At 51.2% G+C, this 27,538-nt stretch overlaps 3 protein-coding genes across 4 annotated transcripts in view; 1 reads left to right on the top strand and 2 right to left on the bottom strand.

The window, feature by feature from the left end:
* UBAP2 (ubiquitin associated protein 2) overlaps positions 1–27,538 on the bottom strand; it is a 418,367-nt gene that overhangs the window by 237,969 nt on the left and 152,860 nt on the right. The gene's annotated exons all lie outside the window — the stretch shown is intronic.
* On the top strand, positions 6,168–9,037 carry LOC127061105 (myogenesis-regulating glycosidase-like). Its single transcript, XM_050987432.1, is given in 2 exon segments — positions 6,168–7,273; positions 7,276–9,037. Coding segments are annotated over 2 exon segments (2,085 nt in total). The 5' UTR covers positions 6,168–6,777; the 3' UTR covers positions 8,865–9,037.
* On the bottom strand, positions 11,964–25,692 carry MYORG (myogenesis regulating glycosidase (putative)). 2 transcript variants are annotated; one of them, XM_030236713.2, is made up of 2 exons: positions 25,611–25,692; positions 11,964–18,618 (listed from the first exon to the last, which is right to left on the bottom strand). In XM_030236713.2, exon 2 carries the CDS (start codon positions 18,491–18,493, stop codon positions 16,457–16,459), a length of 2,037 nt encoding a protein of 678 aa, XP_030092573.2. In that variant the 5' UTR covers positions 18,494–18,618; positions 25,611–25,692; the 3' UTR covers positions 11,964–16,456. The 2 variants fall into 2 exon arrangements, with proteins under 2 accessions (XP_030092573.2, XP_050843390.1); XM_050987433.1 differs by lacking the exon at positions 25,611–25,692 and adding an exon at positions 22,964–23,121.

Below are 27,538 nucleotides of genomic sequence, written 5' to 3'. Positions count from 1 at the left end.
AAAAAGAATCAGTTGAACATTAGCCACTGAGATTTTTAGGGTTTCAAGATACCACTCTGGCCTGATTTCTTATATGTGCAAGAAAGTACTTGCATATAAAATTGCTCTGTAGCCTTAGAGCTCTTTCTTCCCCACTACGCTGGGTTTGTTAAGGAATGGCCTAGCCTCATGCACACAGAGGCTTTCTTCAAATTGTTTTCACAGCTTTTCCTGGGATGTCCCTAGGAGAGAGCAAGCTATTTTCCAGCTGTGGCCTCTCCCATACGGAGCAGGAGAGTCCTGTAATTGCTGACCTTTGATCATGTAATTTCCTCATCAGTTAGTCCTTGCCAGCCCAAGACCCATGGAGCAGCCTTGTTCTTGTCTCCATTGTCAGTTTGATGGGTGCATTGCTTTTTCTCATCATGTTGCAGCTCATGGTGAATTTAATCAAGTAATGATCAAGTGAAACTCCATCTCCAGATTGTGGTGTGGTGCTGGCCACCACACCTTCAGACACAGGGCTCACTCACACACACCAACTGCAGCCCTGGCTGGTGTGGAACAGGTACTGCTTTCCAGCACACAGCAGCTGGCAGAGGAAGTGGAGACAAATATTTTTCTAGCTTTAAACCTGTGGGATGCTCAGGGAGAGCACAGCCTGTTACACTTTCACCCCAGTCTGGTAGCCTGAACAGTGCTTTGTGACACTGGAGACATCAGGAAGAGGCTTAAAATCTGAGCTCAATTCTTTACCCTTAGTATTATCCCAGAAAATAAATGGCAAAATTCACACTTTACCTGCAGAGTGAGGAGCAGTGGGGTTCTGGGGAGTTTGTTCAGTTATTTTAGAGGTGAAATCCTCCTCTCTTCAAAGGTAACATATTTTGGGCAAGGTGGAAATGCTCATTGGCTTTCTTTTCAGCTCTCTGGCCTTTGGCAGGTTTTCTCTGCATTGGAACCTTTGATCACAGAGATCAAATGGCATCAGATGTTTAGGAAAATAACTACACTAAAGATCCTGAATGTCCAAGAAGGGGTGCAGAAGGAAAAATAAATTTTTACATGGCTGGGGAAATTGAGCTGGTCTGGGATAAAACAGTAGCACCAGAGATGCCTGGGTTTGGATGAGTCCTTGCAGAGCTGCTCCCATGTGAGCAGCAGACTGCGTCCATGGGGAGCCCAGAGAAGGTGCACTCAGCCTGTCTGAGAGCCTCAACTCCCACTGTGGGTGCATAAGTGCCACAAGAAGTCCCACGGGTGCAGGCAGGAGCTGCATAGCCCAGGACCCCTCACCCTGGCAGAGCCTGAAGCATCCCTCAAGGACCCACCTGGTCCTGCCCTCATGCCCTGCCCTGTCTGACTCATTGTCACAAGAGAATAGCAAGCAAGAGCAGTTCCTCTTCAAGAAAAGCCTTCAAGAATTGAGCCTCTTTATCTCTTTTCTATTGCAGGCAGCTCCCAGGAGCTTTGTCTCTTGGAGGAGCTGCCAGCTGAGCCTGGGTCTAAGTGGGAGGAAGCCCAGCTGAGCCCCAGGTGACTCCTGGCTCATTCCTGCACCTGGCATGAGCTCAGCCTACTGACTTCATTCAAAGCAGACTGAGATGACAGCACCCTTTTTCCCCCTTGTTTTTCTGTATTTCCACAGTCCCCCAGACTGCTCACATGGTTGCAGCTGTGGCACACAAGGACCTTTTCTCCCGTTTTCTCACCAGTGCTTTGCTAATCCCTCCTTGTTTGGTTTGTTTGAGGGGAAGGCCCCTCAAAATCCCCCTGGAGCTCGTCACAAGCACTGATGCTGGTAAATAGGGTCTGATGATCTCGGTGCTACCCAGGAGATGCCTGATGACCAGTCACCCCACAGCCCTGGGACAAGTCTGGCAATGGTCCCTGGGTTCCAGCCTGGGCCACTGGCTCGGCAGATGGAGCTCCTTCCCAAGGATGTGGGCAGAACAGCTCCCAGATTGCAGTGGGTTGCTGTGGCCACTACTGGCAGCTTGGAGCAGTGCATGGACACTGTGTGCATCTTGAGGAGTCTGAGAGAGATCCGAAACAGGGGAAAAAGTTGATTTTGTAAGGCTTTTTTTCTGCTGGCTTCGGAGGAGGAGTTGGAACAAGTAGACAGGAATGGATCTTCCAGTTACTGTTCCTTTAGCAATTAGGAATGAAAGACCTGTGCAGTAAACTCTACCTTTTTTTTCCCCAGTACTGAGGGACTGGAATCCTCTGGATTAAGAAAAAATCTCAGGTAATATTACTGCTCTAGACCTGAGCTGGCTTTGCAAGGCTCCAGGGGGTTTATGACACTGTCAGACTTGCACAGGGTAATCAGCTTTGCAGCTACACTCTGTACAGGCAGAGACCAGCAATGTCTGTGCAGCCACCCTCACGCTGAGGTGAGACAAAAACCCTTCAGGCATCAGGAACCATGGGGAGCAGGCAGAGTCCCCAGAATCAGGATGGTTTCCAGAAACATGCCTGCTTGGAGTTGTCTGGTGGTGTGAGCTGGTGAAGGTCTCTCCATGAGCAGGGTACAGCCACAGGCCTCCCAGCTGATCCAGTTCTGTGGCTGGCAGGGGGTTAATATGAACCAAACTGCTGCTCCAGCCCCAGGAGCTGGGTGAGATCCCCAGGGGACAAGGGCTGAAGCAGTGAGGCCAGTCATCCCCATCCACCACTGGAGCTGTCAGGCACTTCTAAAAGCCCAGACCTGGGGTGAGGGGTGCACTCAGCATTAGGGCTGGTATCCTCCCTGCCCCAGGACACAAATGAGTGTGCTTCCAGGTGGAGCAGGATCCTGCACCACTCTGAGGGACAGACTCTGACTGTGTCCTTTCTCTCCACCTCCTCCTTCTGCTGCAGGTGTTCTCTAAGTGCCGTGTGCTGCTGGCAGAGATTTTGTTGTCCCTGCCTGCACCACATGGACTGCAGAGCAATGTCACTTCACCCTCTGCAGCCACTTCCACCTTGTGTTAAGCTTTGTTCGGCTTGCAGCTGATCTGTGGCAGCTCATGTGATAACCCTGGCTCTCCCTCCTCAGCTGCAGAGGCAGCAGATACCTCTTTTCTCACACCATCTATATGCACAGAAAAAAATGGTGAGCAAACCTCCCCTGAGTCCCTTTATTGTCAATGAATCCCCCAAACAACACCCATATTTGTCAAGCTGCTGTGGGAAACGAGAGCTAATGGGAACTGCTTACTACTTTGCATGACTTTTCTGCTAAAAAGGTCCATTTTAAACAGTTTAAGAGGGCTTGGTAAATGATTTATCAGTTCTTTCAGCATTTGACAGGGCAGTAGTTTGTTTATGGCTTATTATGTTTAGCTATCTATGGCTCTTTTTGCTAGGACATGTTGTATAATCTGCCTAAAAGCACCTGATAGTGACTAAGTGTTTGATAACCTGTAAAAGGAACTTCAATATAGAAAGCTGCCATTCTGTTTAAAGGAAGAATTGTTTCCTGATGGGTTCTTTAAAGAGTGATGCTCTCCCTGAACCACCAGGAAGGTAAACATCTGCAGAATCACAGAATATTCCGAGTTAAAGGAGACCCACAGGGATCATCCTTTAGTCCAGTTCTTAAGTGAATGGCCCATACAGGGATCAAAACCATGACCGTGGGGCTCTTGGCACCAACTGTGCAGCCTCAGAGTCTTAGAATGCTGAAAATCTGAGGATTCAGGAATCACAAAGCTGTGGCCAACTTTGTGACACAGCTGCCTAGAGACTGGGGGAGGTTCTAGGGACAAATTTGGTCTGGGGGAAGGAGACTGAGGCTAGGTGCACTAAGGTGTTTAGGTGTGTAGCTGCCCTTTGAGCTGGCTGATTTGTGTTTCATCACTTGAAACCCTTGAAGCTCCCGTTCAGCTAGAAGAGGGTCTAAAGTCCTGGCTCATTTTTGCCTTATCACAGTTATGTCAATGTTTAATCTGTGCATGTTAAGTGCTGCTAAGATCCTTGGGTGAGGAGTCCTGGCTTCTTTCAGCCTGGGCGACAGACAGGCCCAGATCCACACCTGATTAGCACCGGATAAAGCAGCCCAAATAAAACACAGCAGTGCTGGTGTCCAGGGGACATCTGGCTTTCAGGGCACTGTGGGAGAATTCAGCACAGCCTGGCTTGGGAGCACTTGCACTCTGGGGGGGTTAATAAAGCACTCACCAGAGCAGAGAGGCTCTGCATGGACCAGTTAAATATTCCCAGGCAATGGTGTCTGTGATGCCATAACCCCATGGATGGAGCAGGAATGGGGCTGGATCTGGGCTCTGGATCACCTCTGTGCACCCCTTAGCAAAAGTCCTTCTCACCACCCCTGGACATCACTCAGGCAGACAGCTAGGCTAGCAGATGTTTAATGCTTTCTGGAGACATAAGCCTTAAAGGATGGGAGTGCAGCTTCAAAAACTCTTCTACCCTGGTGGAATCTATGCTAGGAATCCCAATTTCATCCTATGCTGCCTCCAGAAGTGCCAGTACCAGCTCTCCCCACCGAGCACTCACATCTCACCTCTCCTCCGTGAGGGCAAGGGCTGGGGTGTCTACATGGCATCCCATGACATCATAGGAGTGAGGAAAAACCAAAAAACCCTGGAGACAGGACGGCTTGGCTCAGGAGTTCTGGCTTGCTCGTATAGGATTTTTCTGCCCCTGATCTTCTGCTCCTGGGGAAATCAAGGGATTTAAAGCAACTCTCTGGGAGTGAAATTACTTCATAGAAAGGTTGGAAACTTCCCTCACATCTTTTATTCTTGGACAGATTTTTGAGTCATGATGTCCATGTGTTCTGGAGTTTTTAATATGTTGCTTTATATTAAAAAAAAAAAAAAGAAAAAGAAAAAAGAGAAAATAGAATAAAGAAAAAAGAAAAAGAAAAAAAAAAGACAGAAGGAAAAAGAAAGAAGAAAACCTTCTCTTTTCATTCCTTATTTTTTCACCCTGGAAAATGGTGCAAGTTGTCTCAAAGGAAAGTCCTGTCCCCAGGCTGGCTGGGACAGTGAAAGGAGGAAGGAAGAAGAGGAAGAAAGCTCCTCAGTCAACAACTGAGGACTGACCCAGCACACAATAACACCTTCAAAGTGAAAATGTTGTTTTGCAAAAACACGATGGTTTCACTGGAAACCACCCAGGCCTGTGTCAGGAGCCAGGCCAGCCCTGGGAGGCTGCCAGCTCTGAGCACTTTGGGGCTGGCAGAGTGCCCCGAGCACATGTAATCCAACCTGCTCCCCAAAACAACCCATGTCCTGGATCACTATCTCTTTGGGGCAGCAATAACCTTCCTTTTCTTACCCTCCTTCCCTGACCAGGGCTTGCCTGAGAACACTTTTATCCAGTCCAGCTCTTTTTCTCGGCTAAGTCTCACTCATCCCAAGAATGCGTTTCAAAAACCAACCAGGCAGTTAATTTGGGTGGTTTGGGATCTGCTGTGATCGATCCAAAATGTGGTGACTTCTGACATTTTTAATGGCTCCCTGGGTGGTTTATCATCTCTGTATATTTAGATACCGATGTCATAGTGACATGGGTAAATACACCCAGCCATTTATTGCTGGGCACAGATCAGATGAGCAAGCTGGCTCCTCTTCCCTCTCTCCATAAAGGCTGCTCCTGCCAGTTTTCATCCTGTCAGATCACACAGACCTCAGGAAGGGGCTAGAGGAGACACAAACTTGGTTGCACAGAATGCATTGCCTCGAGCTTCCAGCCTCAGTTTCTCCTGCCTGTGTTTTTGTTGACAGTAGATACTCAGCTGTGCTGCATTAGCTGGCTTGGTGATGCTTGATGCAGCTGGAACATGTCACCTTCTGTGCATTTCTCAGCAAAACAAGGTTTTGATGCAGTCCTGGTCTTGCTACAACTTCAATTTAATACATCTATCCTCATACTCTGTATCAAAACATCTTCCAGCCCTACTGCAGTATAGCATCTTGCCTGGCATAAGCCCAGGAGCTACTGAGTTGTAATAAATTAGGAGAACTGAATGATAATAAAAAATCAGAGGTAGAGATGTAGTGGAAGATTCCCTTTTTCCCTGGCAAGAGCCAGAGGGGCTTTCCTGGGGTGATGGCTTTGGAATAGGTAGCAGGGGAGGCAGTTGAAGGGAAAGAGAAACCCACATCCCCACATCCCCATGCAGTTCAGGGAAGGAGGAAATGCAGGGAGATAAAACATCTTTTTCCAGCTGCATCCCTGGAAGTGTGGTGGGGAGCAGCAGGTAGAGGCTGGAAACTTCAGTGCAGCATTTCTCCTCCTTTATTTAATGCAGGGAGGTTGTGGGCAGGAGAGGAAATCCAGCAGGGCTCATAATTAATGTAAACACAGATCAGTCAGTGATGTCCAGCTTGTATGCTCAGGTACCAGCCCCTTGCCCTGGCCCCATTCTCCTCTAGGCTCTAGTCTGACTTTCATCCCTTCATCCTTGCTCAGTGGGACAGAGGGAGGCTGCAGCCAAGAGAGGGTCATGGGAATCCTGGCACAGACATGCTCCAAAAAAACTCAACACAGCTGCCAGGGAGCAGGCTGCCACTGCAGAGCGAAGTGAGCCAGAGCCAGAGGGCAGCGAGGTTGGGCTGTGGACAGAGCAGAGGAGCTGCGGCCCTCAGAAAGATTTAATTGGGTTTTTTTTGGTGTTCATAACTCTCTGTTCTATGAAAAACCATTGCAGGTGTGAGCAGCCAGGCTTTGGAAAGGATATTGTGACATAGCTTCATGCAGCATCTTGGATTTTCTCTTCACCAGCTGGAGTAAAAGAATTCAGCAGCAAAGTTGCTAACCAGGTATTGAGGCTGCAAAGGGATAATGGACACACGGATTACCCACCGCTTGGGAAAACATGGAAACTTTCCAAAGGAGGGTGCCAAAGATGGGCACTTGACTGACAAAGTACCAGTGAAGCCCTCCAAGGAGCTGAGGCCCATGTTGGGTGCCATCCTGCTGGGCCTCATCCTGTTCATTGCAGCAGTGGTGGCCTGGTGCTACTACACGGTGTCCCTGAGGAAGGCGGAGCGGCTCAAGACGGAGCTGATGGACCTGCGGGCGGACGGCTTCGTCATCCGCAACCAGCACGGGGAGGTGGTGTTCCGGTTGGCCTTCCGCTCGGGCAGCCTGGACCTGGAGTCGTGCTCCAAGGAGGGCGAGATCCTGAGCTGCTCGCGCTCCAGCCGGGGCCCGCTCAACTTCTTCATCCAGACGGTGAAGCCCAAGGACACGGTGATGTGCTACCGCGTGCGCTGGGAGGAGCTGGCGGCCGGCCCGGCCGTGGAGCACACCATGTTCTGGGAGGATGCCCACTGGTACGGGGCTCCGAGATGAGCGTCCAGCACTGGCCCATCCGCCTGGCCGGCTACCAGGAGCCCGTGCCCTACGTGACCAGCGACGTCTACTCCTTCCGTGACAGCTTTGGCGGCATCCTCGAGCGCTACTGGCTCTCCTCCAAGGCGGCGGCCATCAAGATCAACGACTCCGTGCCCTTCCACCTGGGCTTCAACGCCACCGAGCGCACCCTCTTCTTCCAGGCCCGCTACAAGGACTCGCCCTACAAGCCCCCACCGGGCCAGCAGCCCTTCCCTGAGCTCAGCTACCGCGTCTGTGTGGGCTCCGACATCACCTCCATCCACAAGTACATGGTGCGCAGGTACTTCAACAAGCCCTCCAAGATCCCTGCTGAGAACGCCTTCCGGTACCCCATATGGTCCACATGGGCCCTCTACAAAAAAGATATAAACCAGGATAAAGTTCTGAATTTTGCAAGAGACATTAAGAAATACCATTTTAACTGCAGCCACATTGAGATTGATGACATGTACACCCAAGCTTATGGAGACTTTGACTTTGACCCTGTCAAGTTCCCCAACGTAACAGAGATGTTTGCAAAGCTGAGGGAAGATGGGTTTAAAGTCACTCTGTGGATTCATCCTTTTGCACACATAGATTCGCCCAATTATGAAGTGGGGATTGAGCGTCAGCTGTTCATCAAGGAGCCCTCGGGGCGGCTGCCGGCCATGGTGGAGTGGTGGAACGGCATCGGGGCCATCCTGGACTTCACCAACCCAGCAGCCCGTGAATGGTTCCAGAGCCACCTGCGCCAGCTCCGGCACAAGTACGGCATCTCGTCCTTCAAGTTTGACGCGGGCGAGACCAGCTACCTGCCCAAGCAGTTCAGCACCTTCCGCCCGCTGTCGGACCCCAGCATCTGGTCCCGGCGCTACACGGAGATGGCCATCCCCTTCTACGAGCTGGCCGAGGTGCGAGTGGGCTACCAGTCACAGAACATCTCCTGCTTCTTCCGCATCATTGACCGCGACTCTGTCTGGGGCTACGAGCTCGGCCTCAAGTCCCTCATCCCCACTGTCCTCACCATCAGCATGCTGGGGTACCCCTTTGTACTGCCAGATATGATTGGAGGAAACTTCCTCCCCAACAAGACGGAGGGAGCGGTGGAGATCCCCAGCCGGGAGCTGTACGTGCGCTGGCTGGAGCTGTCAGCCTTCATGCCCTCCATGCAGTTCTCCATCCCGCCCTGGCTCTACGACAAGGAGGTGGTGGAGATTGCCCAGAAGTTCACGCAGCTCCACGAGTCCCTGGTGGCCCCGCTGCTGCTGGAGCTAGCCGGGGAGGTCACCGACACGGGCGACCCCATCATCCGTCCCATCTGGTGGATCTCGCCCCGTGACGAGGCCACTCATCGCATCGACTCCCAGTTCCTCATTGGGGACACCCTCATGGTGGCTCCTGTGCTGGAGATGGGCAAGCAGGAGCGCGATGTCTACCTGCCAGCGGGCAAGTGGCGCAGTTACAAGGGGGAGCTGTTTGAGAAGACCCCCATGCTGCTCACCGACTATCCCGTTGATCTGGACGAAGTTGCCTATTTCCTCTGGGTTTCCTAACAGGCTTCTAATCAGCTGTGCAATGGACTCAGTGATTAGTTTACTAGTGGCCTTAATGACCTGGGAATGTTAATAATTTTTAATGTAGCAGTATTTCAGGCTGAAATTTCAAGGAGACACTGAGACCTCTGTTTTGTGTGGCAATTGTTCTACAATAACTTATTAAAATGTGCACTGGATGGGTGTCTTTGTTACTGCATTGTGACAAGTGTAATGGACAGAAACACAGTCTCTGATCATAATCTTTTCCCACCTAGAAGTGCCATGCATGTTTCTTCTGGCAATGGTCTCCTTTGCTGCCCAGTTACACAGATGATCCCCTGGGACATAGAAAATTCCATGTGCTTAGTGAAGGATGCAGCTGCAGCAAAGTACTTTTTTTTTACAGAAAGCAGTCTGTGGTTTTCCTGAAGAGGAAGGCACCCAATTTGCAGCCTGCATATCAGATAGGGGCTGATGCAGGACTTAGGGGTTTGCATTTCCCATGGCCTGAGCTATCTGAGCAGCAAGAAAGCTACAGCACAAGCTAGTGCTGTGGTAGCTGTTTTCCCCCTTTTATAAATTACTGAGAGCCATGTCTATGGTCTGCATTCAGGTAAGCCTATAAAATGTGGTGATACCTCATGGCAGTCAAGATTAAATCTTAGTACAAAGTCATGCAGGAGTTTATACTTAGTAAGCTCCATGTGTGTTAGGACCATGTTTAGGACAAAGGTATAATCTGTCGGGTGCCAAGAGATAATTTGGCCTCCTCAGAGAGTTCAGACAATTAAAAAACTAGCCTGATTACCAGGCTGCCTCAATTTCTCCACTGAGAATGTTTTCCCATCCTGTGTTAATGGAGATCCTTGCCCATGACAGGTGGATCCTTCTGTATTCTTCTGCCCACATAGGTGACCTCTCCAGAATGAAGGTGTCCCAGCAGCTCCTGAAGGCTTGGGGTAACCAGGCTGGCTGTGAAACACTCTCCACCATTGGTTGACTGTTTCCTGTTGTTTTTAAGCAAAAAGAAGGTTTAGTTTGATGTGAATGGGCAGTTTAAGAGAGTTCAAGGGTCTCTGGGCTGCAATGTGCCTTCCCATAGTGAGAGACAGATCACTTTGCTGGCTCCAGCACACTTTCATGGGCACTTGGGAGGTAAAGCTGTGTGTGGCCCCAGGGCAAGAGAAAGCTTTTTTTTTTAGAGGCTTGCTCCAGGGCTGCTCCATACAAAAAGGAAACAAAATGGGTCTGGGGAGCATTGTACTCAGTCCAGAGCTTGTTTCGTGCCCAGAGGAAGCAGATCCAAAACTGGCTCAAACCTGTTATCCCTCAGTAGGTCCTTCATTCCACAAGGACCCTGCATGGACACAACAGCAGTGCCAAGTGGGATGAGCCAGAACATTTTTTAGACGCCCCTGAAAGCAGATGGAATTGCAGTAATGCTGTCAGTGGTGTGGCAGTGGAGATGAAAAACTAGCCTTAATGCAGGGACGTGAAAGGGAAAGCAATGCTCGGTCTGGCAGTTGTGCTCAGGGTTAACAAGACACCACCGAATCCTTACCATGGGCTTTCTCCCACACCAGGATGGTAGTTTACAACAAAGCATCTCCCCAAAGTCTGAGAAAGTGTTTCTACAGTTGCTGCTTCGAAGCTCCAAATGGTCCCCCACATCTGGTCTTCGGGGGAACCAGAGGATCCCAGGGTGGCCCAGCATAATTCCTCTGGCTGTTGTTCCTGCACTAAAAAAAGTTTTCTGCAAAGCTCATGCCCACAGTGCTGAGAGAAGAGAGAGCCAGACTCCATCATCCTCAAACAGTACCTCTGCCCCTGTAATCAATGTGCTCTGCATGCACACAGCTCTGCCACCCACCTGCACCCCAGGCTGATGGGGAGAAAAACAGGCAACACTGAGACTTCCTGCAAACCCTGGGGGTGACATTGGATGCCTGGTCCCATGGCTGCAGAAATGTCTCCCCCATCCCTTTCCAATCTGTCTCTCAGTACCTCTCCCTGCTGCCCAGCTGAGCCACAGGAAGCCACAGGGGAGAGGTGCTGGAGGCAGCCTGTAAGCAGGTTGGCACCACAGCCACCTCTCCATGTCCCCTGCCACACAGGGGCTGTGTGCTGTTGGAGGGACATCTTGATTCATCTTGATTGCCTTGCTAAGCTTTAGTCCTGGTTGATTTTTACACTCCCAGTGCTGTGCACGTGCTTTTTGTGGAGGTGCTGGTGACATGAGACTCTCCTACAGAACCTGGCTCACCACAGGCTGCCTGTTTTTTGGCAGGGGAAGTTTACTGCACTCTTTGATGACTGCTGAGCTAAAAAACACCCAGCCCTACAGGCAAAATAAAAATCCCAAACAAATAAAAATCTGTTTTTCTCTGCTTGGCCTCTGGGATTTTGTGTCAGCACAAACCATCTTCATGGCTCTCCTGGCACAAGTGATCTGCAGGCTGGCAGCTCACGCCTTGATTGAGGAGGCTGTACTTTTTCCTGAGGCTATCAGCCTGGTCATGTGCCCAAAGGAGCCCTGCTGCTGTCAGTTTTTCCTTTCACCACAGTCACCCCCAGCCTCGGGCTCTGCCTGCCTGTTGGCTTTTCCTTACTTTTAATCAAAGCTGTGATTTCAGGCAGGCGTGGACACGCTCACAGCTTGGGTCTCCTGGGCCAGCAGCCACTGCTCTGCTATCACCCATAGGCACCTTCTTGAAATCCAGTTTGCAACAAATTTGGCATCTGCTGTAGCTCTTCTGGGGTTTGGATTTGCCACTAACACTCCTCCCTGTGCTATGCACAGCTGTGGATGTGTTTTCAAGCACTGCCAAGTAGCTGAGACCTAGCAGAGAGCTGACCCCCCTCACTGTCCCCCTGTCCATGGTGAGCCTCAGACACGCTGTCTACACACTGCACCAGGTCTTGTGAGGGTGTAAACCAAACTCAAACCCAAAGCACCAATTCCTAGGAGGACCTCTGCATCAGTGAGGATCTCCTCCAAGGCTGTGAGTGCTCTAAGCTGTCAACCTGCCTGAAGGTCTTCAGCTTCATCCCCCATATGATCATCAGCCAAGTATATGGATGGCACTTGCACCCAAGGAAGAAATCAAAGAAGGAACATTGGGAAAATGTCTTTTATTGCAAAAGGAGTGAAGTCCCTCTCAACCCTCAAGCCATGCTGTATGGGTTGGCCACTGCTAGTGATGCCCAATGGCATAAGGCAGCTATGGTTTGTGTGGTAACAACGGAAAGGGAAAGAAAAACATTATTTGGGGCAAAGGGCCAATGTGGGGCAAGGCAGGCTCCTAAATGAGTCTTACATACTCTATTCCTGGCCCTCCCATAGCCACAAACATCTACTCCATCCATATCCTTGCTGTCAGTGCCATCTGGAAAAGTGAATCATGGGGATGGTGGGGACAGTCAGGAGGACCTTCTGGAGAGCCAAAGGGAAGCTGAGAACAGGCTTCTCTTGCTCATCCCCTACAAACAGTCTTGAAGTGTGTGTCCTCTCAGAGCAGCATGGACTAGCAAATCCCCAGACTCAGTGTTGATAAATCTTTTTTGGGGTGAATGCCCATAGAAATAGGGCCATGACCCTAGAGGTGTGTATAGTCCCCATTCCTGGGGCTGACACAACACTGGGGCTCACCTGGACATGGCCTTTCATGGCCAGCCCTAAGGCACAGCTAGTCTCTTTGCTGTCAGGACCTAAGGGAGGACAATCCTCCATCGAGTGGGACTGTCTGCCACCACTGCAAACACAATAGTGAGGTTACTGCAAGTTTTTTCTTTTTAAACAAACACAAAAACTGCAGGCTGCAAGCTTTAAATAAATAAAACAAGGAGCTCTTGAAATCATCCTGATTTCAGTGAAGACTAGGGTAAGAAAAGCCCCAAATCTCCCTGAACCACCAGCCCCACCAACTTGGTACAGATGGACATAGTTAAACTTCTTTTTGTTTTCCAAAATTTTATCTCAATCAAGGTGATTCATGTTACAGTTCATACCAATTAGCAATTAGAAAAGTGGTTAAAAACAGACCCACCAGCATTACAGTCTGACAGAGGACAGCATGTACAAACAAAAGCATCCAGAAAACCTGATTCACAACAGTGCAAGCTTCAAAATTCAATCACATAAGCATCATGTGTGAAAAGGCTGAATACAACTCCCAAACCTTCTTTGGGGATTTTTCTTGGCTGAGACAAGCTAAACCCAGCTTTGGCCAGTGACCTGTGGTGTAAATCTGAGAAATATCCCTAGCAGCAGTTCCCAAAGTATCTGTGCAGAGCTTCTGGACTGCAAGGTCTGAGAGATCCTCAAGTCCTGCAGTGCTACAGCATAGTGTTAGAAATAGTGGTTTTGGTAAAAAGGTGGATGGAAAGGCCATCTAGAAGCCTGTGAGACAGCTTAAGGCAGCACTGCTGAGCCTATCCCCCACATCAGCTCATAGTCCTCTCAGCAGCTTTACCTTTCTCCTTGCTGGACCACTGAACAGCCATGTCCATTTGTGCCCTAATTACAGCATTTAGAAAAGTAAGGATATTCTATGATCTTACCCATTCATTGATATAGTTAAATAAAAGAAAATGCTAACTTTGTTAATAAAATCCTTTCTTTTTCAGGGGAGGGGAAAGAAGCAGTGTATAATGGAGAATTTCCTCCATGACCTTCCTGACAGTGCCTGAAACCACTGCAAGGAGATTGAAGGCACTCATCTGGCTGCACCCATTATATTTTAATAGTAGAAGGATACTAACAGGTACACTGTGTTTCTTTTCATACAGCCTCATTCCTCATGAGTGATGCATATGGTGAGTGGCACAGAACCAGGGGAAGAGAAGACAGTTATCTCATGGTCATGCCAGGATCCTTTCCATGAAGTCCTGTGCCAAGAATCCTAGCTCTGCACTGGCAGCTGAGCTGTGCAACAACATCTCCTCCACTTAATTGATGCCTTAAGTTTTAGCTTTCATATTTTCCAGATTCTGTACTGCATTAATATATAACTCTGAACTTCATATAAAGTGTTAGCAGGTTCTCCTCACAGTTTAGTCAGACAAAACAATCCTTTTCCAGCCTGAGAACCAAGGACACCGTTGCAATTTCAGGCCCAAAAAGTATAAAGAGCGAATTGAGGAGAGCAATCTGGGAGGATGGGACTGCATAACCTGAAACTGTAATTGGACAGTTAACCCCAATATGGAAATGGACCAAAACGTATAAAAGTGTGAAAACTTGTGACCTGCTGTCCATCTTGGGTGGAGCCACAGCCAGGCCCTTTTACTGCCCAAAGTGCATCCTTTGAAGGCCTTTTAATAGATAACTATTCCTTTATTACTGTCTAGCCTCTGTTCTAGGTAGCCTCTTAAGGCATCATAACGACTCCCATGCCAAGGGATGGCAAGTATTTAATGAGTAAAGGTTGAAAGGGAAGAGCTGGAGACCCTCAAAGCCTTGTCTTCATGCACTTCTAGGGCTGCAGAAGCTCCCTCCACTTGGCCCTTCCTAAAGGCTTTTGGCCAGACTCATCTCCTCACCTTCAACATCACCCTGCAAGCAAGGGCCAAGTTCTGCCAGCGCCCTGATGCGTGACACTGAGGTTCCAGGATTAATTCCTTGTCAGAGAGTGTCTGTAACTTGTAACATCACTATTATCTGCACAAGTGGCAGAGAAGAAACTTGAGTCCTTCAGAATTAAAAGCCTGAGACACAAACAGGCTTCAGGAAACGCTGGTGCTCCAGCTGGCCAGGGACATGTAAGGCTCCCCTACATTTCACTTTCGGGATTAAATTATACAGAGCAGATTCAGGTCTTAAGGGAGTTCACGAAACCAAACTTCCTCGCTTCCTAACTACAAAAGCAATTCAGATTTTGCCCCTAACACTGAAATTTCTCCTCCTGCACCCCATCACAACTCTCAAGCTTAGTGCATCTCCTTTTCTGCCTCCTGAAAAGCTCTGTGGCTGGAGATGGGCTTTGAGTAAGGTCCTCATGGTACCCAACATGCACCATCTTCCGTCTCATGCCAGACCCATGCCCAGCCCAGACACAATTCCAGGAGAAGCCCCAAAGATGCTGAGCAATCCCTGGCTGGCTGTAGCCTGGGCAAGGTGCCCAACCCTTCCCAGCCATCACAATTCAGTTCTGCAGAAGCTCATTAAAAATTCAGGGGTTGACACATGTTCCCAACCGGGACAGAGCTAGGAATTATTGCCTTCGGGAAGACTTCAATCCTGTTGTCCCTGCCTTGGGTCTCTGTAAATGCATTTTCCCCTACAAAACCAAATTGGAAATCTGCCAAAGAGGCAGCTGCTGGGGACTTGGGATGCAGGATGACATCACCCCACAGGCCCTCTACGAGACTCTGACAGCAATCCCACCTCCAGCAACACCAACACTGCAGGAGAAAGCTCCCTGGGACTCTCCCAGGGAGAGAGGAGGGCTGACTCAGGAAAAGCCTCAACAAAATCATCACCTCTAACGGCGACCTGAGATGGATATTAGCTTAACTTTGAGTTAGATGAGAACATTTCCGTGGGTGCAGTGAGAACAGCCGCTGGCACAGACCCATCAGTTAGCAGAGCTGGTGTTTTCCACCCACAGGCTATCGGCAAACGGCACTGTCAATCCACGACACGTGCCGCTCGCGGGAACCGGCTGTTCCCAGGGACGCGCCGCACGCAGTGTCTGAGGACAGCTTTGCTCCAGGCAGCCCTTCTGCCAGCAACAAACCTCATTGGTCCTTAAAAACCAAAAAGGATGGAATCAGCAGGACAATCATGTAACTAAGTGGGGCCATAAGTGCTTTAAAAAATGGGACATGCTGGTACAGGCGGTGCTGCTCTAGGAAAGGTTGATGCCCTGGGCAAAACACACAGGCAAGAGCCTTGTAGAGGAAGTCAAATGGGTGAGCAGGTGGGATGCAGCTGTCCCTGCAGGAAATAAACAACCCATTCAGTTAAAACACATGGACATCACTTGAGTAACCTGGCCTGCCTGGTATCCAGGAAAGCAGGAGCATGGGGCAACTGTTAGTCCAGCGCCGTGCCAGGCAAAGAGGGGAAAAAATAGGTGTGTGTGTATATATATATTTTTATATATATATGTAACTCTATTTTGCTTTATGCTCTTAAAAATATCCATTTGAATATATTTGCCATATTAAAAAACTTACGGCAGGCTGTACTGTGGCAATCCTCCCATAGCACACACCCCAAACGCAGTGCCAGGTGCTCCCACAAGAGTAGGAATGCTTCCCACTGGCACTAAGCAACTTTCAACTCTTGAAATCCTTGAGAACTAAAAAGGTAATGGGTTTGCCACGTGTCTGCAGACAGACTGACAACTCCTTTCTGACCTATACAGATAAATTGCTGCCTACTGTATTCCAATCAGAGCGGACCACCAGAGCCGACTAAAATTAAAAAAATCAAGATAGATCCCCAAATTAAAAAAAAAAAAATTATCCAATTATCCCCAAGAACAGTGAAGTCTATTTAGTTCCCTTCCTCCACCCCAGTCTCAAATGAAATGTGCAATTAGAGTTATTATTTGTTAGAAAGTCCTAGGTAAGGCATGGTTATTCCAAAGCTGATTAGAAGCCTGTTAGGAAACCCAGAGGAAATAGGCAACTTCGTCCAGATCAACGGGATAGTCGGTGAGCAGCATGGGGGTCTTCTCAAACAGCTCCCCCTTGTAGCTGCGCCACTTGCCCGCTGGCAGGTAGACATCGCGCTCCTGCTTGCCCATCTCCAGCACAGGAGCCACCATGAGGGTGTCCCCAATGAGGAACTGGGAGTCGATGCGGTGAGTGGCCTCGTCACGGGGCGAGATCCACCAGATGGGACGGATGATGGGGTCGCCCGTGTCAGTGACCTCCCCGGCCAGCTCCAGCAGCAGCGGGGCCACCAGGGACTCATGGAGCTGCGTGAACTTCTGGGCAATCTCCACCACCTCCTTGTCGTAGAGCCAGGGCGGGATGGAGAACTGCATGGAGGGCATGAAGGCTGACAGCTCCAGCCAGCGCACGTACAGCTCCCGGTTGGGGATCTCCACCGCCCCATTGGTTTTATTGGGGAAGAAATTGCCTCCTATCATGTCAGCAGATATGAAGGGGTACCCCAGCATGCTGATGGTGAGGACGGTGGGGATGAGGGACTTGAGGCCGAGCTCGTAGCCCCAGACAGAGTCGCGGTCAATGATGCGGAAGAAGCAGGAGATGTTCTGTGACTGGTAGCCCACCCGCACCTCGGCCAGCTCGTAGAAGGGGATGGCCATCTCCGTGTAGCGCCGGGACCAGATGCTGGGGTCCGACAGCGGGCGGAAGGTGCTGAACTGCTTGGGCAGGTAGCTGGTCTCGCCCGCGTCAAACTTGAAGGACGAGATGCCGTACTTGTGCCGGAGCTGGCGCAGGTGGCTCTGGAACCACTCACGGGCTGCTGGGTTGGTGAAGTCCAGGATGGCCCCGATGCCGTTCCACCACTCCACCATGGCCGGCAGCCGCCCTGAGGGCTCCTTGATGAACAGCTGACGCTCAATCCCCACACCAAAATTGGAGGAATTGTAGTTTATGAAAGGGTGAGTCCACAGAGTGACTTTAAACCCATCTTCCCTCAGCTTTGCAAACATCTCTGTTACGTTGGGGAACTTGACAGGGTCAAAGTCAAAGTCTCCATAAGCTTGGGTGTACATGTCATCAATCTCAATGTGGCTGCAGTTAAAATGGTATTTCTTGATCTTTTCAGCAAATCGCAAGAGTTTATCCTGGTCAATATCATTTTTGTAGAGGGCCCATGTGGACCATATGGGGTACCGGAAGGCGTTCTCAGCAGGGATCTTGGAGGGCTTGTTGAAGTACCTGCGCACCATGTACTTGTGGATGGAGGTGATGTCGGAGCCCACACAGACGCGGTAGCTGAGCTCAGGGAAGGGCTGCTGGCCCGGTGGGGGCTTGTAGGGCGAGTCCTTGTAGCGGGCCTGGAAGAAGAGGGTGCGCTCGGTGGCGTTGAAGCCCAGGTGGAAGGGCACGGAGTCGTTGATCTTGATGGCCGCCGCCTTGGAGGAGAGCCAGTAGCGCTCGAGGATGCCGCCAAAGCTGTCACGGAAGGAGTAGACGTCGCTGGTCACGTAGGGCATGGGCTCCTGGTAGCCGGCCAGGCGGATGGGCCAGTGCTGGACGCTCATCTCGGAGCCCCCGTACCAGTGGGCATCCTCCCAGAACATGGTGTGCTCCACGGCCGGGCCGGCCGCCAGCTCCTCCCAGCGCACACGGTAGCACATCACCGTGTCCTTGGGCTTCACCGTCTGGATGAAGAAGTTGAGCGGGCCCCGGCTGGAGCGCGAGCAGCTCAGGATCTCGCCCTCCTTGGAGCACGACTCCAGGTCCAGGCTGCCCGAGCGGAAGGCCAACCGGAACACCACCTCCCCGTGCTGGTTGCGGATGACGAAGCCGTCCGCCCGCAGGTCCATCAGCTCCGTCTTGAGCCGCTCCGCCTTCCTCAGGGACACCGTGTAGTAGCACCAGGCCACCACTGCTGCAATGAACAGGATGAGGCCCAGCAGGATGGCACCCAACATGGGCCTCAGCTCCTTGGAGGGCTTCTGCTTCACCGGCGTGAAGCTCTCTGGCAGGAAGGTGTACATGGTGCTGCGCTTTTCCTAGAGCTTTCTCCAGTGGTGTGGAAAGGAAGCCCACCAGGGGTTGTCAGGATTAGACGCCGGATTGTTAGGAGAGCTCCCACCTCCACTGTGTCCAAGAACAGCCATCTCTGAAAAAGGAGAGGATATAAATAGTCTGAGAGAACCTCTGAATCAAGGGACAGCTTGTCATGCACTTGCTCCCCCCGGCCTCCTCTGCCCATCTGTAACATGCCAGGTGCTGTGCTCCAAGTACCAGACATCTCCAATTACTCTGGACAAGACAACACATGCAGAGAACAGCCTGAGCCCTACATGGGGAACAACCCCAGGGCAAAAACAACCAAATCATTTCCATATTTAATGGCTTTTTGTTGTTGGGAAGTCTTTCAGTGAGGCAGGAGTGGGAACTGAGTGGCAGTAGGAGGCAGAACAGGAGCCAGATCAGCCCACTGAGCGTGTCTTAAGAAAAAGGGATAACTGAGAGCTGTAAAAGACACCACGTAATGAATTCCATGCAGCCAATCCTAATTTTAATCATACCACCTCCCTGGCAGATTTAATTCATCTGCAGCAACACCCCGTTCTTGTCCCAAGCATGTCCCAACTGCTCCACTTGGGTGACGCTTTGCAGTGAAGGTGAGTAAATCCCTGCTTCTCCCCAGCCCACAGAGAGCCAGATGGGGTTGGGGTACAAGTGGCTCATGTCTGGTTTTGGGGGGTATGTAGGGGATGCAGTAAGTCGCACAGCATGGCTGGCTCCTGCCACGTGCTCAGAGCTTTACAGCAGCTCTGGGTGGAAAAGAACTTCCAGCTTTTCTGGAAGAAAAACTAACCTTGTAGGAAGTGAGCAGTGGGCCCAAAGGGCCCTTCCTCCTTCCAGCAAGGCTCCAGGCTGCGCTTCAGCTCCAGCCCACTCCCCCCTGCCTGGCCCCCGGGAAGTGGGCTGTGCCAAGAGCCTAATGGCTTTTCCTTGGCCACAGCCTGGCTGGGCTCTGCCAAGCATAACGCCCGGGATCCAGGGGGGGAAAGTAAAGTAAGGACATGGGAGGGCGAGAAACAAACACAGCTGCAGGAGGAGCAGAGGAGGGAGAGGAGCTGCAAAGCTGCAGACCAGCTGCCTGATATCTGCCTGGTGCCAGCAAACACAGCCGCCTCCTCCCCAGGATCTGGGGCTGTAAAGCTGCTGGTTGTGGGCAAACCAGAGGAAAAAAAACCTCTTTTTGGGCACAAATGAAACCAGTTGCAGAGACTCCCTCTTATGAGGTTGGTCTTCTTAACAAAAAGGAAGAAAAAGATCCAAAATGAATTACAGAACCCTCTCTCTGGCACAGGCATGGCAATCCAGAACAAGTGCATCATGTGCCTCAACAGATCTTTCTCCCCAAGAAAAGTAACGCAGAAAGAGGTCCTGAATGCCACCTAGGCTTTATTGCTCCACTACAGGGATGGCCATGTGTAAACCCACAGCAGCATCTGTGCACAGGCTCGACAAAACATTCAAAAAACATGAGTTTATATCCATCTTGAAGCACATATTGCAGAAGTCCTTGCAGTTGGAGGAACTTTTTGTGTGGCCAGATGGGTCATTCTAACCTCCCCCTGGGAGCCAGTAACTTTGTAGACAGCCAGTTGCTTTAAATGGGATTATAGAGGCATTAGGAAGTGATTAGCCAGAACAGGCGATAGGTTTAGTTAAACAACTTGTCCCACAGCCAACTCGCACAGAGCCCTCACTTGCCAGCAGGGAGCTCAGTCATGGGATGGGGACAGCTCCAGCCACTCCAACTGTGTCACCCAGCGCTGGATCCTGCCTCCCAGGAGGGCAACAGGGCTCTCATCTACACCCTATTTGTGATGCAAGACCAGTTGAGCCCAGCCAAAATTGGGCAATAAAGACAGGGAGGAAGTGATGGTGGGATGAGGCTGTGTTTGGGATATACCTTCATCCCTGCCTCAACTCCTCCTTGGCTTTAAGGCAAACCAGAAGCAGCACAGGGCTGTCCCAGGCATGGCAGGGGAGGAGGGTTTGCAGAAGGACCTTGGCCAAAACCAGCAAAGCTGAGTGAAACCACAAAGCAGCAGGATGCTTCTGGAAATACAGACAGGTACCCTGAGCCCAAACAAGCCCTCACCCTCAACATTGGCAGGTTTGGGGATGCCAGAGAGAGTGGGGCATGAAAATAAATACCTGTGACTCCGGAGGCACGCCTGTGTCTCACTTGTGCCTTATCTAGGGACTGCAAAGCTCAAGGTAGGAAAAAATAAAATGCACACTCCACCAAGCAGGACTTGCAAATTATTTTGGAAAATAAATTTTTTTAAGTTTTCACATTTTATTTACAAAAAAAAGAGGGGGAAATAGTGTTTTCTTTAACAATTCTCATTCAGGGTTTTAAGCCCAAAAAATATCTGATACTGCTGTTGTGGCTCCATGTAAAATTGACAGCAGCTTCCAGGGCTTCAAGGAGTTTCTGGATTTTTATCTCCCTTTCAGGAAGCTGGTTTATTATTTATGAACTTCTTTGAAGCTGCTCTATTTTTGGCTGTTTTTTTCTTTCCCTCCCCCCCACCATGGACTGGAGCCCATGGCACACAGGAGGGAGCCATCACTGCCACTGTCAGTAGAGAAATAGTGTTTTTTAAGAAAGGTTTTGCAGCCTCTTGAGTCCCTTGGACACTCATCTGCCACAGAGGGATGTGCAAGCTGGATGATTGAGCTGGTGGATTTAATCCTGCTCTGACTGCTGTGGCTGGGCCAGGGTCAAACCCTGTGGCTGCTGCTGGACATTGCCCACTGGGACACCATTTCAACAAAGATGCTGAGAATGGTGTTTGCAGGCATCACCCAGCACAGCGTTGGGCCAAGGATGCCCCCCAAAACAATCTTTGTCTGTGCACTGTGGTTTTTTTTGCCTTGTTAACTGAGTATACATCCTCCAGTGGGAGATTTGGCTTTGTCCTAGGTGAGAGCTAAGTCTCCCAGGATCCCCGGAGACGCCTTCTGCCTCTCACTCACAAGCTGCAGCCTGCAGAGGTGCCTGCTCATGCACTGCCTGTTTCAACAATTTTTTTTTTTTTTTGGTGTAATGCTAACTTGTTATTTTGTTCCAAGATGACATTGTGGCGACCTTTAACTCCTCAAAAAAAAAACAAAAAAAACAAAAAAAAAGAAAACGAGAAGGGAGAGTGTCAAAGTCAAACAGCATGTTTGCAGCTTGCTGTGCCGGAGCCTCCCAGCTGACCCAAAACAAAGCTTTGTCTCTGTGTTCTGTGGAAGCAGTGAGCCACCTTGCCTCAACTCGAGATGAAAGCAAAACATCTGAGCAGGACACACTTTATGGAGTAAAAATAAAAATCCATTTTTTGACCGCTTCTATTTTTACCAACACCACTGCAAACCGCGGGCTGCGAGACCCACAGCACCACTAACCCCAGCCACTTTGCAATTAGGACATTCATTTAAAGAGGGTCAATAACATACAACTGGTCTCTATTGCCCTGGCAGGTCAGGTCTGAACCATGCTTGGGGCCAAGCTCCTGCTGGGGACACACACCCACTTCCCACGCTGGCATGCCAGGAAACCCTTCCTCTTCCACTGCAAGGTGCTGCCGCCTCCTCCCCAAACATCTTGGCAAGAGTCAAGCTCAGGAAATAGTACAGAAACACTGCAGATTTTACCAGGAGGCATCTCCAACCCCACACAAGAGCAGGGAATTAGGACAGCAAGTTAAGGGAGAAATGCCTTCTCTGCAAAAAAGCTGCGGGAGCAAAAAAGCCTCCACGTGCCCAGTCTGGAACTGCCTGCAGGGAATCTGCCCTGACAAAGGGACTTTGCACACCTGACACAGGGGAAAAACAAGCCCGTCCTGGGGGTTTAATTTCCCTTGGAGGGCTCTGTAGCAGAGCACTAGAGTTCTTTGGAGGGATTTTTGGAGTCAAATAGGGTGAAATCACTGCTCTTCCTGCTTGGTGCTGACGGGAGCAGGTGGGACAAGTGGGGGCATCTTGGTGACAACACTGGCACAGGCACAGGGTTGCTCCTCACACACTCTGATTCCACACGGATCAGAGGCACAGATTCCCCCCTAATCCTGTGGATTCCCCCAAATACTAAGCTGGATCACTCTGGAGGTCTGGGTTTATCTCTGCAGTACTCAAGCCACCTTGGGGGTGGCACAGACACCCAGCCCCTGAGCCAGGGGGAGCTCTGCCTTTGCAGGGGCAGGAGGAGGACACGGTGCCCCAGAGGACCCCTCACCTTCACCGTCCTTACTGTGGTCAGAGCAGGGATGGATACACTGCCTGGCCTGAGGGGTTCCTGCACATGGGGAGACTCTCTGCACCTCCTGCAAAGTGACAGACCCCTGGTGTCCTGGCTGCTGCAAATTCCCCCTCCGACTCAGCTGCTGGACACAGCCAGGCCCGTGCAGGAGGCACCTCATCCCTCAGGGGCATAGTACCCCAGCGCTTACCTGGCCATGGCTTCCTGGGGATCCCTGCCTGCCGCCTGGCTCCACCACAGATGTCTTTTTAAGCACATAAGAAAGGAACACCGCTACATCTCCACGTCCCCGGCAGCTCCATCCTCTCCATGACGTGGGGCGTTCCGATGCTCCGAGCTGGCCGCTCCGGGAGCAGCGGGTGTCCGCGGGCAGGAGGAGGGGACCAGCACGTCACCGCCGTGTTTTCTCAGCACCGTGACGGATGCGTGACCAGCCAACCCTCCGGCCGGGGTGTGCCAAGGCGAGCGGAGCCCGGCCAGGAGGGGCGGCCGCATACGGGCGCTGCTTCCACCAGCTTCGGTTCCCGGAGAGCCGGGATCCCGGCTGGCATCTCACCTCCCTGCCAGGTGAGCGGGAAGGGCGGGAAAAGGCGCATCCCCTCCCCGCATTCACAGGAGCGCCACAATCAGAAAGCAAACGGAAAAAAAGCCCACCAAAATCCAATAGAGGGTTTGGGGTGGTTTTTGTTTTCTCCCCCAGATCTTGTGATTTTAAGCAGAGTCATGATCCAGAGGAGAGTAATGAGGCTACCTTGCATGAAAAGAAACAAGCTGCCCCACTGCTGCTGGCTGGTTTGTAAGATAGGATTAAACAGCACTGGGCACTCGGAGGATAAACCCCAAATCCAAGGTGGCCTTGTGAATAAAGAGCTCATCTGCAAAGTGCAGACAGGCTGCCAGCACCTCGCTCTGTCTGCAAGAAGAGTTGAAGCTGTGGCAGTAGCTCTGCCCAACCTTAAATACTTTCACCTTTATTACAGGAATCGTGACTTTGCAGCCCGGTTTTGTCCTTTAAAGTTTTCATTGTCAAGTGATGCTCCAAACCCATTTAGTCACCTCATCCAGTGTTCAACCATGAATACAAAGCAGCCACTGGGATCCAATTCTGGCAGCAGACAACTTAATATTTAACACCCCTGACAATTCCCCCTTTACGATATCCTCTTTCTTTGTTCTTCACCCCGTGCTAATTACCAAGATGCATCTTAAGAGGCAGGGTTTTTACTTTAACCCTGCACACGACTCATGGTGATTTTGTCTCATGACTAAACCATTACCAGAGGCTTTTGCTTTCCCCTGCCTGGAGGCACATCAGGGAGCCTGAATTTATCTGAGAGACAAAGATTTGCAGAGACTTAAAAAAAAAAAAAAAAAAAGAGTCCTCCTGGTCCACTTGTATCAAAGAACATTGGGCATGAGGGAGAGAAAGCTCCAGGGCTCTCCCTTTAAGAACATGTCCTTGTCCACCTTGGAGAAGTCCCACAGGCTCTGGGGGAGCTGGAGGAAGGGAGCCTGGCTCTGAAATTGTGGTCTATGGAGTAACCCTGAGCCCAGCAATCAGCTCCTCAGCACCTGCAGGACCATCAGATCTTGTGCCCAACAGTGGCAAAAGCAGAACACCAAATACTGGTGCTATTAGCTTATTTCATTTGCTACTTCTGCCATGTAAGACAAACTGCCACAAAGATTTTGGTGTCTTTGTCACTGTCTGTTGCCCCCCAGCCCATCTCTGGCTGGTACCACACGTGTGCCATCAACCACCCCATCACTCCAATAGCCTCTCCCCAATGCGGGTGTCAGTCTCACTGCTCATCCCTGTCCTGCCACCCCACAAGTGGGATCTAGTGCCCCATTGGGTCACACAGATTCTTTCTTCAAAGAGCTGACTCAGCCCTTTGGGAGCGCTCAGCATTTTGGATGCTGATGGAGGCTGAAACCTGAGCTCACTCCAACATCCAATCGCTACAACACGATATGGGGGAGAAATGGAAACCTAAGCACATCCCTCTGGCACAGCCCTGCCGATTTTCCAGACATCGAGCCACCATGAAACTTCAGGCACTGGCAGCTCCAGAGAGCTGTGAATGGCTCATGATGCTGGGCTGTTGACGCAAGTCCCGGAATTTACATCCCTATCCGACAGTCGGTGACGCTGGACAACCTTGGCCCTAACAGAGTCACCAATCCCTTTAAGTGCTCCCTTATAGCTTTTCCACGTGCAGATCCAGCCATGCAAACACAACCCCACAAGCGTCACTCTCCACTGGGCTGTAGGTGTCAACTGTGCCAGGCACTTGCCCCTTGGACATCAAGAGTATCCCAAGGTGGTAAAGGAGGAAAAGGAGAAGAAGCATTTGCGCTTTTTAATTTTTTAACATTTAGAAGCTTTTGGCTGCTCCTTGCCATGGCAGTGATAGTGGAGCTGTCCCAAAACCCACTCCAATCCAGCACAGAGCACAATGGGCTCCCTACACCCATCTGCAAAGTTTTCACTGTCAAGCATCTTATTAAGCGGCAAAAGTTGAAGCTACACTTTGTAAGTGGTGCCGGGGACGTGTCTCCTGGCTCCGCTCCGCTCCTCTTCTCTGGGCGGCCAGACACCCACCCATCAGAGAACCCGCGCGGTCCCTGCACGGCGGGGTGCGGAGGGCTCGCTCCCCGCGGTCCGGGCAAAGCTCAGCACCTTCACGCCGCTCCCCGCGGGCCTTCCCGAGCCTTCGCCGACGCCGCAGCCTGGGGTCTGCGGGAGGGAGACCCCTCGCCCGCCTCCGCCCGAACCCCCCGAGCCAGGCTTGTGCCCCCCGCCCCGAGCCCAGACCCGGGAGCCGCTCACTCACCGGCACCGCCGGGCCATGGCCGGGTCTGCCGGTCCGGGGGCTCCGGGCTCGGGGCTGAGCGCGGTTCCGGGGTTGGGCGCTGCCCGCCCCGCCCCGGCTCCCGCCCTGGACCGGCCCACGGACCGGCGCTCCCCGATGGGAGATGTAGTTCGCCCGGGGAAGGGCAGCTCCGGCGCGGCGCGGCTGGACCTGCTGGGGATGTCCGGGGCTGCGTGACAATGGGGGTACCCCCGGGGCTGGGGGGGATCGAGGTTTGGCGCTGTCAGGGCTGTGCCGGAATGCTTTTGAGTCGGGATGGGCTTTTCGTGAGATGCTTTGGGACCGGGATGTGCTTTTCATGGAATGATTTGGGGCCGGGCCAGGTTTTTCAATGGGATGCTTTTAGGCCGGGGCATGCTTTTCATAGGATGGTTTTAGTCTGGGATGGGGTTTCAGGGGGTTTCCCTGCTCCCAGGAGGATTGGTGTACTGCTTGGTGTGGGCACAGCATGGCAGGCTGCTGCTGCACTGGAGTGAGGGTCCCCAGAGAGCTCTGTGCTGAAGGATCCCCCCACTGTGAGGACCATAGTGCCATGGATTTATGATCAGCAGCACACATGGAGGGGCCCGGGTGGCGTTGCCCCTGGCACTGTGCTCTCAGATCGTAGTCAGACAAGGGCATTTCACGCCCTCATTAATTATGTGCTGCTTTCAAAGTACCCCTCCTTATTTAGCCTGTGTCAGTGCTCAGCATACCAGATGGATGGCAGCTCTTCCCGGACAACTTGCCAAAAGCAAGCACGTCCTCAGCAGCCCAGCATGAAGCCGACAAACACGGGTGTCAATGACAGCTTCTATTTTTGGCTGTGTTACTATGCTCCAAGAGCTTTCCCTTGCACACTTTCTTGGTCTCCAGCTTGTGTGTGGTGGGAGGGCACTAGCCTGCAAGGGCTGTTAAAGTGCCCACCAAACCAGCAGTCAATGAAGTTTCTCCACCCTTCCTAGGAACTTCCCCAGACTGTGGGAGGGGGTCTGAGGGGAACAATTGCCCAAGCCAGTTTTAATGAAAGACTGCTTTTGCCCTTCACTGGTGCTGTGGGGCAAAGTAAGCCTCTGAGATAAATTAATGTACCCTGGCATTGCCATCTCAGTAAGCCATTTCCAGTGGGTCTCCCTGCCTGCAAACACCACTCTCTGTGGCATGGTCAAGTCCCTAAAATTCTTGTTACCAGACCCATGCCAACTGGGGAAAATATTCCTGGTTCTCAGTGGAGAAGACCTTGAGAAACTTCTCTCTCAGGCTCAGGCATAGAGCAGAATCCAGTGCTCTCTGTTTATTCTTGTTGTTCCTTGGTTTTAGTTTCTAAACTCAGGAATTTAAAGCCAATCACATGTTTTCTGCTAAGTCTCACACCTAATTTTGGCCCATGGGAATTTGATGCAGTAGCAGAATGATGACTGTGCTGGTTGAACAGCATCTCTTCTGCCCTCTGCCCAGGGCTGAGAAAAGCTGCTTCAGCAGCAGGGACATCCTAAAGGTAAACATGTGGGGATTAAAAGCTGCTGCTAGACCCGCAGTGGGTGAAGGACGGCGCTGATTACTGCATTACAAACAGTGTGGCCAGGGAACATGTTCTTGGTAAGCAGAGAACACAATGGCAACAGAAAATACAGGAGCAACAGAAGAAACTGGCCCCAAAATCTGGGAGATGCTAAAGTACATGCAGCCAGGCTCAGGGACACCAGCAGGATTTCAGGTGTTGTACAGTCCCAAGCATGGACCATGCATACAAACAGCTGTCCAGGGAGTAAATCTGACTTCCTTAAGGGTCTGTTGCAGAGGTCCCTTGGGACTACGGGGCACCAGGAGAGTATTCCCCAGACAGCACTTACTACCAGGGGATATTTTTCAGGGGAAGTCAGAACCCTCAGGATGTGCAGACACATTTC

Source organism: Serinus canaria, chromosome Z, assembly GCF_022539315.1.
Source record: "Serinus canaria isolate serCan28SL12 chromosome Z, serCan2020, whole genome shotgun sequence".
NCBI classification, from domain to species: Eukaryota; Metazoa; Chordata; class Aves; order Passeriformes; family Fringillidae; genus Serinus; species Serinus canaria.
Note: the sequence above shows the minus strand (reverse complement) of the source record. Positions and strands in the feature narration are given on the sequence as shown.